The sequence below is a fragment of the Eretmochelys imbricata genome, chromosome 5 (assembly GCF_965152235.1).
Source record: "Eretmochelys imbricata isolate rEreImb1 chromosome 5, rEreImb1.hap1, whole genome shotgun sequence".
Lineage (NCBI taxonomy): Eukaryota > Metazoa > Chordata > Testudines > Cheloniidae > Eretmochelys > Eretmochelys imbricata.
Genome location: NC_135576.1, coordinates 78,108,485 through 78,124,354, shown reverse-complemented (window position 1 = coordinate 78,124,354; position 15,870 = coordinate 78,108,485). Strand labels below are relative to the sequence as shown.

The 15,870-nt window shown below is 38.7% G+C and overlaps 1 protein-coding gene across 3 annotated transcripts in view; it reads right to left on the bottom strand.

The window, feature by feature from the left end:
* The window catches only part of SNX24 (sorting nexin 24), a 150,017-nt gene that overhangs the window by 37,878 nt on the left and 96,269 nt on the right, over positions 1 to 15,870 (bottom strand). For all 3 annotated transcript variants that reach the window (XR_013346183.1, XM_077817374.1, XM_077817375.1), the window contains exon 3: positions 12,688 to 12,792. Coding sequence is in view for 2 of the 3 variants with exons in the window: in XM_077817374.1 (XP_077673500.1) it covers positions 12,688 to 12,792 (105 nt within the window). In the remaining variant the exon portion in view is untranslated. The remainder of the gene's footprint in view (positions 1 to 12,687; positions 12,793 to 15,870) is intronic.

The following is a 15,870-nucleotide window of genomic DNA, read 5'->3' as shown; positions in this document are numbered from 1 at the left end:
AAACACACATTAATAATACCATTTTTCAAAACTGCACTGTTATTTTCAAAGTAAGTAATAAGGCTATTTTTTTAAAGCACTGCCAGCTTTACAAAAAAAAAAAAAAAAAAGAGCCAGGAAAGTCTCTTCAGGAACTGTTTTCACAAAAGGCATGTTTTATAAATATCTGTCCTTTATGTTAGCAGTAAAATTATTTTTACCCTACCTTTTATCTCTAGCATATATGTGACCCTGCATCTGCCAACTACATTCTTTAAAACCAAAAGCCATCTAAACAATTGTAAGATTCTGTGACAAGCACCAATGAAACAGGTATGCACAACAGAATTTGAAAACAGCTTGTAGCAACAATGATGGATTTAAGTTATTAACAGATCAAAAAAAGATGGATGGTGGTTTGCTTTTCTTAATCTACATCATCATCTAGATCTATTTAAAGATATGTGGTGCACTAAGAAACTTAGTTAAAGTTTTGATAAAATCAGTAGAATAATCTACCCTGTTATATTGAGTCTGTATCGATCAATAAAATCACTTGTACTAGGAAAGTACTGTTAAGTACTGACAATCCCAGCCATTAATATTATTTAACACTCTGTTTACAATCTTTAATGAGGACAATAAACATTTTCTCTCTTTACACTTACCATACCACTGCTTCTAGAGCTCTATATAGCTAGAGAGCAGTCTCGATTACTGAGGACTAAATGGGGGCTGCAGGAGGAAGACACTGACTAATTTTGGATAATTGAGGGAATTTTCAATGTGATTAATAGATACTGGGTGACACAATCTTTTTTCAGATAAGAGGGAGTTCCAGATAAAATAGCAGTTAAACTGTATTTCACAAGATTAAAGTTTTATATTCCCTACCCTTTTATAAAATTAGATCCACTTATCACATGCACTCACCTAGTATTAAAACAAAATCCCATTCATCTTGGCCTCAAAAGCTATGTCTACACAGCATCTGGGAGTGAGCCTCCCATCCTGGGTAGACAGACTCATGCTAGCTCGCCTTGAGCGAGCACACCAAAAATAGCAGTGTGAACATTGCAGCTTGGGTGACAATTGGGCCCTTGAGTCCATCTGACCCTCTGGGTCTGAGCTTAAGTGGCTAGCCCAAATCTGTGGGTTATAATGTAAACCATTTGAATTTATGCAGTGGTCAGCATTTACAACCATCATCACACAGTGGCATATGAAATTCCACAGATTCCCTGTGTATTTAGAATAGGAAATAATGGTGGTAACTGTTTGGTATTTCGTTTTTTACAGAGGTGATCATTGTACACACCTGTCCCAATTTAGAGAAACACTTAGGTATACGTTTAATGTAACTGAAATGTGCCTAAAGTTACATTTGATCACATGCTTACGTGTTTCAAAAAATAGGGATGGTTTCCTGAACTGGGACCAGTATGGAGTATATATCTCAGCACAGGAGGGAAAATGTAATGGATATGAACACTCAGAGTTAATACATGTGATATAAATTCTACCTCATGGAAACAGAAGAAAAGATTCTAATGGTTGAACATTTCTGTATTCATGTCCTTGTTACTATCTGATTCTGGAACTGTTACTAAGTCTATCCTATTTCTGATGCTTAAGATACTTTTTACTGTGTTGAATCAATAAACATACATCTTCCTTTTATTTTTTCCCCAATACTGTACTTTACATCACTCCACAATACAGGTTGATAGGTTTTCCATCCCTATAGATATTGATGGGCAACTTTTAAAAAAATGTTTAAAGTATAATTAAAAGTACAAATGGTGGAGTTGTCAAACTGTTCCAGTTACAGAGGCGGGTTTACGGACTGCTTCTGGTCCTATATGACTATGTAGAAGTACAACAACCCCACTCACTAAGTACCATCTCCATTCTACATATAAGGACATTCCAGTTTCTGTTCTGCCTTGGCGGAGACAAGGTTGACCTATACATGCTACTGTGAGTTGACCTCACAGATATTTTTTCCTCAACTATAGGCAGGGAATAGAAAAAAATACAGGGGTGGGGGGAGGGAATACTCTATTTGTCACAGAGGACTTAATTCCTCGATTTTCAGGAATCTTCTGTTCCTTCAGCAATGAAGAAGACAATAAAGCAATATTTCAGCCACAAGCAGTAGCAAAATACTCATTCTTTATTCAGAGACAAAGCCCGAGGAAATGTACAGTGTAGAACAATTATGCGTTGGAAGAGATGCACAAGATGACTTTTCTACTGCAGTGCACAGGCCAACTTTTGGTTTTGCTCAAACTGAATAGTATACTACAGGGCATTCCACTTTCTTCCCTGTCAGAAGACCCACAGCACTGACCTAAATGGCCAACAGCAACTAGATCTGCTAAGCAATGCAGGACCGATTAAATTCCTCAACAGGCTGAGTGTTGGAGAGCTCTTCCTCTTCACAATCAAATCCAGTGAGAGACAGAGTTAAGAAAAGAACTGAAATCAAAGCTTCCTTCTTCTCAGACTCAGAAGCTGAAAAGGGTGACTCTCTTCTTCATGGAATGACTCAAGGTATTAATATCTAAGTTTGAAATTCCTAATAAAACTGGTATTACAAGCTCTGAAAAATTCTAGTTCTTCCGAAGATTTTTAACAGAAGGTATGCAAACTTCCAGAAAATAAAGGTGGATCTCTGGGGTGCTGTCCTGAGCTTGAAAAGCTACTTGCATCAGCAAATCTTCCATTCCTGCACAAGGCTTGGGCAACTCAGCTTGGTGTGAGCAACCTTGGGTGACAATTAATTATGTCTAGAAAATGAGCTCTCTTACTGGTGGAATTCATTTTGACAAGCAAAAGAACATATACATTTGTTTATGATGAACCTAAACATTTCTTAGAGTTAAAAATGCAAAAATTGTAAAAGCATTTTTCTGGACATTTTTGTACAGTTAATTCTTCTGCTTGAGACACTCTCTTCTTGAGAGACTTTTGGGGAAATTTCAGACAGAAAAAGAAAAAGGTCTGTAAAGGAGAAGGTTGCTTTATCTTCTCATGAACTAGAAGCTGCCCTTACTGTGTCATTCATAATGTCTTGTTATCTTGGCGATGTGATCTGTCAAGTTATAAGTAGGGCCCTACCAAATTCACAGCCATGAAAAACATGCCATGGACTGTGAAATCTGGTCTTTTGTGTGCTTTTACCCTATACTATACAGATTCATGGGGGAGACCAGCGTTTCTCAAACTGGGGGTTCTGACCCAAAAGGGAGCTGCAGGGGGGCCCTTACTTCTGCACTGCCTTCAGATCTGGGTGGCTGGATAGCAGCAGCTGGTGGCCAGTCGCCCAGCTCTGAAGACGGCACCTCGCCAACAGCAGCACAGACATAAGGGTGGCAATACCATACCATGCCAGCCTTACTTCTGCGCTGCTGCTGAAGGTGGCTCTGCCTTCAGAGCTGGGCTCCCGGCCAGCAGCCGCTGCTCTCCAGCTGCCCAGCTCTGAAGGCAGCGCTACCGGCAGCAGCAGCAGCGCAGAAGTAAGAGTAGCAGTACCGCGCCCCCCCCCCGCCCTTCCTTTCTGGGTCAGGACCCCTACAATTACAACACCGTGAAATTTCTGATTTAAATAGCTGAAATCATGAAATATACAATTTTAAAAATCCTATGGCTGTGAATGGACCGTGAATTTGATAGGGCCCCAATTATAAGTTCCCCCTGAATTATTTTTAAAAATAGATTTCTTACATCAATTGATAACACTGGCATAAGAGAAAACATGTATAAATCCTTATAATTTTTTTCAAATAATGTTTTCAAATATCCCAACAGAAAAATAAAGGGTCTAGGATTGGAAGACATTTGAGATATAAATGTACAAAATGTCCTGAAAAACAGATTACCCAGTGATGCTGTTTTAGATGGATTCAGACTAAATTTACTATACAACACAAAAAGCAATCACAATTTTTTTACTTTAAAACTCAAATGTAAATGGATTTTTATACAAATCATCATACTTCTGAGAATCCACTAAGCTTCAGAAATAATCTTTTTTACAATTTTTGTGCTTGTAACTGTAGAACAGATTTAGCTTGATCATAATCTAAAATCTTGACAAAGCCCTGGCTGAGATGATTTAGTTGGGGATTGGTCCTGCTTTGAGCAGGGGGTTGGACTAGATGACCTCCTGATGTCCCTTCCAACCCTGATATTCTATGATTCTATACTCTGTTGGAATCTGAAAAACTATATAAACTCTCAAAGAGTATTGAAATTTACGATCCAAAACAGTTACCAAAGAAGTCAAAATATCCCTCTAGCACATTTAATTAGGTTTTTTTATATTTTCACGTAGTTCAATCTTCTTCTTATACTTAAAAGACAGTGAAACAACTTTAGAATTCACCATCTCACATTAATATTGGTGCTACCAGAGACATTTTTAAATTTTCATTCACATGCAACAATATTTTCTATACATTTTATCCAAACAGCATTTATTTTTATTTCATCTTTAATATCCTGATGCAATGTTTGTTGGAACAACTCAAAAGAGCCATCAGTTGAAATCAAATTTGGCGCTGAATTTTCAAAAGGGTCTCCAGCCTCCCTTTTGCAGGTGCAATTTGCAAAGTGTGTATCTGTATTTTTCACCTGCAGTTTAATTGTTTCCCAAAAATGGGTTATATTAATGACAAAGAATGAAAAATAAACCTATCTGAAATAGGAAGGAGGGTAATTATTAAAATAATTTTTAAAAAAATCAGACACTCATAAATTCATCCTCTGTTTACGGATCCTGACTCCACCTGTAGGTCTTTTATGAAAGAAACTCTCTAAGACAATGAATGGGGAAAAAACTGGATGCTTCAGAAATGCTTCAGCTGCAGAAATATTGGCATATGTTATCTCACATCTCTTTTGATCTTTATAAATTGCAGAAAAGACTGTATGTTTATTAATATATCTTTTCAAGGGGAGACCCACATTCTGGAGAATATTGGGATGTAGCTCAAAAGTATTTGTCAGATTTCTAGACTGTTTACCTAGGTAGAAAACAATCTTGAGTCAACAGTTTTCATAAGATTCACACTTTGTTTTGAAGATTTGGATTCCTGAAACTTCTGAAATGTTGATTCTGTTGCCCAGGGTTAATTACCAAATCTTCAAATCCCAAGGGGTTTGGACTCCTAAAATCCATTTCCCCCAGTCTTTTCTCTAGGAGTGTCATAAAAATAAAGGGAAGGGTAAACCCCTTTGAAATCCTTCCTGGCCAGGGGAAAGCTCCTCTCACCTGTAAAGGGTTAAGAAGCTAAAGGTAACCTCGCTGGCACCTGACCAAAATGACCAATGAGGAGACAAGATACTTTCAAAAGCTGGGAGGAGGGAGAGAAACAAAGGGTCTGTGAGTCTGTCTATATGCTGGTCTTTACCGGAGATAGACCAGGAATGGAGTCTTAGAACTTTTAGTAAGTAATCTAGCTAGGTATGTGTTAGACTATGATTTCTTTAAATGGCTGAGAAAAGAATTGTGCTGAATAGAATAACTATTTCTGTCTGTGTATCTTTTTTGTAACTTAAGGTTTTGCCTAGAGGGGTTCTCTATGTTTTTGAATCTAAATTACCCTGCAAGATATCTACCATCCTGATTTTACAGGGGGGATTTCTTTATTTCTGTTTACTTCTATTTTTATTAAAAGTCTTCTTGTAAGAAAACTGAATGCTTTTTCATTGTTCTCAGATCCAAGGATTTGGGTCTGTGGTCACCTATGCAAATTGGTGAGGCTTTTTATCCAACATTTCCCAGGAAAGGGGGGGTGCAAGTGTTGGGAGGATTGTTCATTGTTCTTAAGATCCAAGGGTCTGGGCCTGTAGTCACCTAGGCAAACTGGTGAGGCTTTTTACCAAACCTTGTCCAGGAAGTGGGGTGCGAGGTTTTGGGAAGTATTTTGGGGGGAAGGACGCGTCCAAACAGCTCTTCCCCAGTAACCAGTATTAGTTTGGTGGTGGTAGCGGCCAGTCCAAGGACAACGGGGGGAATATTTTGTACCTTGGGGAAGTTTTGACCTAAGCTGGTAAAGATAAGCTTAGGAGGTTTTTCATGCAGGTCCCCACATCTGTACCCTAGAGTTCAGAGTGGGGGAGGAACCTTGACAAGGAGTCATGACTGCCCTCTTCATGGAAGCACGAGATCAAATTAAAGACTAGTAGGTCATTCTTAAACAGTATCAGTTCCTTCACTTCAATCAAAAGAGATGCATTACCTTTGAATACAACCTCTCCTGATAAAAATCTGAATAGCAGTACTAGCTCTTTATTCACTAAGGGCCATTGAGATTTTCTCCATTCTTCACAGTGTTAAAAAAAGTCAGAGGATTAGTGTAATTCTAGATTTTTAAATGGTCCAATTTCTTCACTGAATACAAGAAGTTCAAAATGACGTTCATCTAGGGCAGTGGTTCTCAACTGGGGGGTGGAGGGGGGGGAGCGGTGAGGTTTCAGGGGGTTTGCCAAGCAGGGCCGGAATTTCACTTGCTGGGGCCCAGGGCATATAGCCGAAGCCCTACTGCATGGGGCTTAAGCCAGGGGCCTCAAGCCCTGCCACCTGGGCTGAAGCCATAGCCTAAGAAACTTAGCTTTGCTGGGCCCCCTGTGGAATGGGGTCCTGGACAATTGCCCTGCTTGCTACCCCGTAATACTGGCCCTGGCTTTTATATGCAGAAAAAGAGTTGTGGCACAGGTGGGCCGTGGAGTTTTTTTAGCATGCTGGGGGGGCCTCACAAGGAAAGTGGTTAAGAACTCCTGATCTAGGGGAGAAAAAGGATGGATCAGACACTGAAATAGAGAAGGCATCAAAATGGGATTCAGGAGACTTGGGTTCAGTTCCCAGCTCTGCCCCATACTTCTTGTCTGACCTTGGATAACTAAAATGAGGCTAATAATACTTCCCTTCCTCGTGGGTTTTGCGTTGATACATTCATTGTTTGATTCATTCAGATGCTATAGTGATAGGGACCCATAAATGTACTCAAATAGAATGCCAGCACTTGTGTATTTTAACATGAAGTTTGTTTGCATAATTTAAGGTCACCTGCATTACCTCAGCAACCAACCCACTTCACTGCACTTCCTTTCAGACATATCTCAGCCCTTGAATTTACTTAAAAAAAAAAAAAAGTGTAATGGTGGTCAGAATTGTTATTCCTCAGCACAAGGACAAAGTAACTGCAGGTTAAGTAAAAGCAGATGCATTGGCCCACGCACAGGGAAAAGTTCAGAAGGTCTATCAGTGCTCCGTTACACTGGATGGTCGTCAGTTGCAAGAGGAGCTTTCCTCAGCTTGCGCACATGACAAGAAAGGAGTCATTGCTCAGATGTTCACCAGAGGCATGCAGCTTCTCCGATATCCCACTGCCTGACTAAATCGTCTTGCCTCTGGGATTGGTGACTTTGTATTTTGATTCTGAACTACAGGTGCAACTCCACAGGCAACCTCTGCTCACTATGTCTGTTATCTTGTAGGGGGAGAAATCAGCAAGCGATGAGATTTCTTCTGCGCAAGGGAGTTAGAAAATATTTATGCTGTTGAATTTTAAAAGACAACCTACCAAAGGGCAAGCCTATAGGGAAGTAAAACTGGGATGACAGTAACATTTCACAAAAGGATCACTCCATAGCTGACCTCTCATTCCTTCTCCTCAAAGGAAACCTGCACAACTTCTTCAAAAGACGAGTCTGGGAGCTTAAATTCATACCTTTGCTAGACACTAAAAGTCATGATCTCAATAAAGACACTGGATTTATGGTGTATTACAACAATCTGTAATCCACTAATTGTCCTTTTTTGTCCTATGAATGCAGAAGTATTAATGGGCACTTCACCTTAAATCGTCCCTTGGAAAATGTGTTAACTACCTGTGCTAAACAATCTGTTCCAGCTTGTATTTAGCTGTGACGCTCTGAGAACCTTTCCCAGACCTGAAGAAGAGTTCTGTGCAGCTTGAAAGCTTGTCTCTTTCACCAACAGAAGTTGCTCAATAAAAGATGTTCATAGATTCATAGATACAAAGGTCAGAAGGGACCATTATGATCATCTAGTCTGACCTCCTGCACAATGCAGGCCACAGAATCTCACCCACCCACTCCTGAGAAAAACCTCACCTATGTCTGAGCTATTGAAGTCCTCCAATCGTGGTTTAAAGACTTCAAGGAGCAGAGAATCCTCCAGCAAGTGACCTGTGCCCCATGCTACAGAGGAAGGCGAAAAACCTCCAGGGCCTCTTCCAATCTGCCCTGGAGGAACTTCACCCACTTTGTCTCTCTAGTAACATCCAATGTCATCTTACCGGGACCTTGAATCACCTAATGTGCAGTAGAGGGCAGATGGTTAAATCAGAGAAACTTCTCCATTATCAATTCATTAGAGATGAGGGTCACAAGAACTGCTCTTCTGAGAATGAATTATATGTTAGCTAATACTTATCAGGATTGACAACATGGCAGTAATTGGTTATATAAACAATTAGGTGGAATCCCTCATTGTAACCTATTATTGGAATCCCAATCAATTATCTAATGGGCAAATGAACCCTGGCATCAGTGAAGAGATTTATCTAAAAAGTGGCTTTCTAATCCAATATACAGTCCACTCTGGAGGGAGTGGAGACCTCTCAAGTGATCAGTATTTCTGCAGATATGCCATCAAAGGAGATTTCCATTTCTATACCTCTTTGGGGTAAAGGATAAATGACCAGTCACCGATTGCACAGTAGAATCAAAGAAAAAGAAGTGGAAGCAACAGATGTATTCCTCATTCCCTGGACTAACAATTGGTGCTCTGGATTTCTATCCCTGCTTCTAATTCCTAGTGCTCTTAGGAAAGTAAAGGGGTTAAAACAAACCTTGATCCAATCTCACCAGTATAGGTCAGACATTCCTAGTAATATGTCAATGAGAAGTGCAGTCAGGAAAGTAACTGAACTACTTTCCTCATGGATTGTATTTTCTAAATGGACAACCTACCCTAAATTCTCAATTACTGAAGGACCATCTTCACTCACTGATATATTTTGCCTTCCACAACCAAATCTCAGATCACTTATGAAAAGTTGTACAACCTGAATACTTGGTTGCTAATATCTAAGCTATATTCTGAAATTTATTCACCTAAATTTGGGTTATTGCTGATTGTATCATATGACTTTTAAAAACAAACTTTATATTTGTGGAGAATCTAAGCACTATACTCAGATGTACAGACACTCTTTTCTCAACCTGTGTATGACATAATATTTTTAACATTAGCTTTAATAAAATTTTAAAATATGTTAAGCTTCTACCCTTTCTGCTCAGAATTAGAGACTTTCCGTATAAGGGACCCATGTGAAATTATATCTGACCTTCCCCCACCTCAAACCCCTTGATTATGAAATCTCCTTTTTATATATCTAACTGCAGGATAAACTGACCTTCAACAGTATTTTCTGAGACAGCGTAGTCTAGCAATCAAGTGCCCGGACTCTGAGTTAGACCTGTGTGAGCTCTAGTCTCGGCTTTGTCACTGACTCCCATTTACGTGTTGTGTCTCAGTTTCCCCATTTATAAATAAGAACTAATAATTCCAACCTATCTCCTATCAATCAATCAGTGTGTGCACAGTATTGGCAATGCCATATAATGCTGTTTATTATTACCATTGAAACTACTGAATACATGTTGGTGCTTCTTAGCCAGTTGTTCCATAGTATTTTAAGTGAAAATTGTAACTTCCATTCTTGAACTTGTAAAATGTGGCAGTCATTTAAAACAAAACATACGTCAACCTTTAGCACTTCCAGGCAGAAAATCAATCCATTATGAAAAGACAAAAAGCCTCTCACAGCTTTCAAAATCAAGAAACAAATAAGTAATCCAATGAATTTTCAACATACAATAAATAGGGATAAATATTAAAAGAAATGCAAACATTGGAATTGCACGATCTCTTAAAAACCTGTGCTAATTAACTATTTTTAAATTCTTCAGAAAAATACAAAAATATAAAAAAATGAGAACCTGGATTTTTAAAATTTATTCTGAAATAATACAAGAAGCTGGGTTAATAAAGTAAAGGTGATGGGACATTTTTATCCACTGGAGTGGCAGCTGCAGCATTTTCCATCACTGTAAGAGAATTACACATAGTTTCTTTTGCTGCACAAAAGACAAAGAACAACATTCCATTTTCATGCAATTAAACATGGATTCAAATTTTACTATCTGGGGCCCTCATACTCGGTTATCTGAAGTATACAACAGAAAAAAAAAAATAAAGCAGCAACATAAGGCAATGACTGAAACAGGTCAATATTTGTTTGCAGTCTGCATGGTACAACACCATTTTGGTAACTTTGTGTGTTTTAAAGGTGCAACACATATACTGAGAAATTACTACATGAGAGCATAAAGACAATGGTTTGGCAGTAGCAACTGTGTAAACACTCAATCCCCTCATAAGGGCCTGAAAAAATTACTACTTTTTTTTACAACTGTATCATAATTCACTAGCAATCTACTAGTATCAAAAAGATGCTGGCACTCTACAGCTACACATACAGCAGGTGTAAATTGTAACAGCCAAAGTATACAAACACTAAATCCCTGCTGTTACATTTATACAGATCTCCCTTCAACACTTTAGATTCATTCAGTTTGAAATTAAAGGCCAAGAACTTAAAAAATGAATGCCTAAAGTTAACCACCTAAATAAGTGGCCCGATTGACATCTTTGGGAATGGCCAGGTAGTCAGCACTTCTGAAAATCCGGCCATTTATTTAAATGTCTCAATATGCAATATGAATTTTACTAAAATTCAGCTTATATTTTTTAAAATCTTGTCTACAATTTCTTTCCCCATCAGTGCACATCAAAATTACTGATAATATAACCAAAGTTAATGATATAAGTAGGAATGTAAGTTAATTAACTCCTCCAGTAGGGGGTGATAGTGTCTTTGTAGTTTCTCAGCAATGAAATAATGGTAGTAATTTCACCTATATCGCACCCTATTCAAAAATATACACCCCTAAATCAATCAATCTCAGGAACGATATTCTGCAACAGTTAATTTTAAGCAGATCACATTTTTATACATGAACAAATTCTAAGCGTCTCCTCAAAATAAAACTTACATAATAATTATAGTGTAATAATGTTACAACTGATTGTTGTATTATCTTTTTTCCACATTCATTATCAACAAAAAAGTTCTACTGGGTTCTACAAATATGAACATCTTCAAAAACAGAAGCTTGGTAAAAACAAAATAATCCATTAATGCAGGGGAAAACAAAAACTGGTTACTTAAACATATGCATAGGGAAAGGCTAAATAAATCAAGAGTATCAACAATGCTCCACTTCTCATTGCCATTCTTGAGAACAGCAATTTATTAAAAAGAGTGTTCAAAGTAATCCCACAAATTTTGTATACATACAAACACCCAAGAAATTTACCTCAATTCCTTAGCTACTTCTGATACCACAAATATGGTGAAGAGTAAGAAGAAAGACAGAGGGAAGTGTTTGTGTAGAACAATAAAAAAATGTTAAATTAGGAAATAGTCTTCTTACAATGAAATGTCTATTCTCTTTTAAAAATAATCTGAAACAGAACATAATATTCCCCAAAGTTCTGTGTGCAGCCACCCATTCATTTTTACTATATGGATGTCCACGCCTGAAAACCATCCCCTAGTTTTTGAATTAGTTTAAGATTAAATCAAAACAAACAATTTAAAGTGTATTTTCCTCCTCAGTTCCAAAATTCTTCCCTTTTGGAGATACTCTGAAATTAAAGTATGATTTTTTTCCTTCCCAGCTTCCAACCTTCCCTGCAATCTGGGAGAAATTTCAACAATCGTAGCACTCTTGATTTTCTAAGTAGTGAGTGCTTCAAGTGATATGTGGTTGCAGTAGGAATTCCCACAATTAATGAATGTCTGAGCAAAGATTAGGTAAAGACTCATTAAGAACCTAAGCCACAAATGATCACTACTTATGTAATGCATTTTTCCCCTTTTGTCAGTTTAAACAGCTCCCCTAATGGTCAGCCCTAACTTATTAGAGTGTAGCTACTGACAGTGGGTGAAATCCTGGCCCCATAGAAGACAGCGGGAGTTCTGCCATTGACATCAATGGAGCCAGGATTTCACCTAACGGATTCAACTATCTAGTATTTGAAAACACTTCAGTGCTACACCAGTGTTCAGGTCAACTCTGAAAACAAGCTCTTGATCCAGACATGCAAGTGAATGAGGAGAGACACAGAAATGTATTTTAAGCTGCAGACTAAACTTTATTAAACATAACATCAGAGAGGGGTGTTATCGGCCCAATCTTCCCATAGCAGGCATGTAAGTGAGGCAGTTGGGGGGCTTACAGGGGACCTATCATATAGCCCATAACTCAGGGTGGACTCCCCATTGCCTACCTCTAGCAAGCTGAAGCCTATCCTCTTTCCCCCTGCAAGAGGGCAGAAAGTACAAAGAGGGGCCACAGTCTGCAAAGAATTCAGGTCTACCATTTTCCTCTGGGCCCAAACTCCACCAATGAAATCCCAGGTCTCTTCTTTCTGGGTATATTTTAAAATGCTCCAGTGCTACAAGAGCATCTAGGGCAGCTCTAAAAATGAGCGCTGCTTCTTCTCACAGACACACACACACACAGAGCTGACAGGGAGCTTACCTGTAAGTATATTTCCAAGCCTTGTCGCCGCTGCTCCAGGACCTTAGGGACCCAGTTCCTCACGTGCTTGGAAGGGATTTCTGGCGTTCTAATAAACCTTTTGAGCTGCAAACAAAACCAAAAATAAAAATATATCCCCTCTTTACAGTAAAAACATTCCTGCTATAAGTCAGTCAGAACAGGGGGGGAAAAGGTAGCCATTTAGAAAAATCAGTAACTGCAGTGAATTTATTTACTGAACACCTCATTGAGGAACAATGAACTGACTTTACTATTCCTCTTCAAATCTACAAGTCACAGATAAAAGTTATTTCAGCTTAGCTAACCTTTTGGCAATGAGGAATCCAACTGATAATGCCATTTGATCCAAAGATTTAAAGCAAAACTGCAGCAGCTGGATGGCTCTAATACTTGAAGACCTGGACACCAACTCAAGCCAGGGACTAAACACAACAACATGACAGTTAGCTGAATATTGCTCACTGGACAATCCAATCTACACACCAACAAATATTTTAACACAGCTTTTCTTTGAAGTGTATGCTGTCTCATTTAGGGCCTGATCCTGCAAGATACTGAGTACTCTCAAGCTCCCATTAACTTCATCAGTTTACAAGGGTGGGTCCCCCAGAGAGTGACAAAAGAACAGTAAAACCTATGAATCTGGCTGGCTGAGCTACTATTGAATCCTTGTGAATCAGGCTGAGAATGACTGGGTAGGAAAGATGGTCTAATCTCTAGTGGACAGGGGCACTAGACTGGCACTCTAATGATCTGGATTCAATTCCTGTGTGACTTCGGGCAAGTCACTTAATCTGCCCCATACCTCAGTTCCCCATCTGTAAAATGGGAATAGTACTTGACAGGGATGCTAGGCACTCGGATACTACCTTGATAAATATTATATAAGTAAGTAGATAGACAGACTGCAATTGAAACAACTTCCCGATTCAACATACAGGCATTTGGGGAAAGGTGGTGGAAAACAAGCCTCTTACTAACTAATGGGTTTTCCAGAAAGCAGGCACCCTGAGAGATGAAGGGAAAAACTGTAATAGTAAAATGAGCATAATTCTGTAATAATTTATACATAGCACTAGCAAAACTCTACTACAGAATCTATCCCTACGTAAGTTTCTATTGTCATTCCTGTGACGATTTTATGCAGGATAGCTCACAAATATTTTAAAAAAATAATTTATACCTAACAATACTTCTTCCACAGAAGATAAAAATTATCCTCATTCCAAAAACAACTAAACTTTTTTTTTCAGTACTAAAAGGCAAAACAATAACTAGAATGGATTCCACTGCATTTTAATGGAAGGTGACACTAGACATTTTTTCAGCTGCATATTGCCTCTGAGTAAATGTGAAGAGAGAAACACAAGGGCAGAAACTCAAAATTGACTTTGACATGTACGCCCATGGGGGTTTGAGAATTTACATTTCATCTCTGAGCTTGCTGAGATGTTACTATAGCAAAATGCAGTGCCAACATATCACTGTCTCTGTGATCATAAGTTATGAAGGTCCAATAAGTAAACCTCAGTTGTTCTAGAAACATTTTGCAACTTGCTTATTTTTCAAATATACTAAATCACAATCAAATGTGTCCAAGTTCAAGCAGAAAAAAACCATCAAGCACCTCTACTTACTGATCTTAAAGTCATAGTATAAAAACCCAATTTTTTCTTTAAATTTGTCAAGAGTGTTGAAGAAACTAATATCACAACTGTTGGGGTCTATGACAGCTCTTGTAGGTGAGTAATGAATTGCTTTAGATGAAGAGAGACAAACCTGAAACAGTACAAGTTTCCAGTAGGGCTTAGCTGCTTACAAAATAAAAAATACTGTACAGCTGACACTTCAACTGATGATTAACAATCCTTCTTGCTCTGTGGCCCTGTTACACAACCCATCCAATCAACAAAGACAGATGAAAGGTGCAAGTATATGCAGTGTATGTATGTGCATTTATTATATCTGTATACAGAGAGACAAAATATAAATCATAACACACGTATTTCAATATATATGATCCTTATAATAATATGTAAATGTACTATACACATGTCAAGGTTCCTCCCCCACTCTGAACTCTAGGGTACAGATGTGGGGACCTGCATGAAAAACCTCCTAAGCTTATCTTTACCAGCTTAGGTCAAAACTTCCCCAAGGTACAAAATATTCCCCCCGTTGTCCTTGGACTGGCCGCTACCACCACCAAACTAATACTGGTTACTGGGGAAGAGCTGTTTGGACGCGTCCTTCCCCCCAAAATACTTCCCAAAACCTTGCACCCCACTTCCTGGACAAGGTTTGGTAAAAAGCTTCACCAATTTGCCTAGGTGACTACAGACCCAGACCCTTGGATCTTAAGAACAATGAACAATCCTCCCAACACTTGCACCCCCCGCTTTCCTGGGAAATGTTGGATTAAAAGCCTCACCAATTTGCATAGGTGACCACAGACCCAAACCCTTGGATCTGAGAACAATGAAAAAGCATTCAGTTTCTTACAAGAAGACTTTTAATAAAAATAGAAGTAAATAGAAATAAAGAAATCCCCCCTGTAAAATCAGGATGGTAGGTATCTTGCAGGGTAATTTAGATTCAAAAACATAGAGAACCCCTCTAGGCAAAACCTTAAGTTACAAAAAAGATACACAGACAGAAATAGTTATTCTATTCAGCACAATTCTTTTCTCAGCCATTTAAAGAAATCATAATCTAACACATACCTAGCTAGATTACTTACTAAAAGTTCTAAGACTCCATTCCTGGTCTGTCCCCGGTAAAGACCAGCATATAGACAGACTCACAGACCCTTTGTTTCTCTCCCTCCTCCCAGCTTTTGAAAGTATCTTGTCTCCTCATTGGTCATTTTGGTCAGGTGCCAGCGAGGTTACCTTTAGCTTCTTAACCCTTTACAGGTGAGAGGAGCTTTCCCCTGGCCAGGAGGGATTTCAAAGGGGTTTACCCTTCCCTTTATATTTATGACACGCCCCCCAAATCTCAGCTAGGGTGAAACACTGGCTGGGATTTCTTCCTGGAGCTCTAGGAAAACCAGAGTTAGTAAGACACATGCATCTCTAAATATACTACCAAGTACATAAAGACTAACAATATTTTCCACATCTCAAGGATGATTTTAACCAGTTGATTCTGGGAAACTTTCAT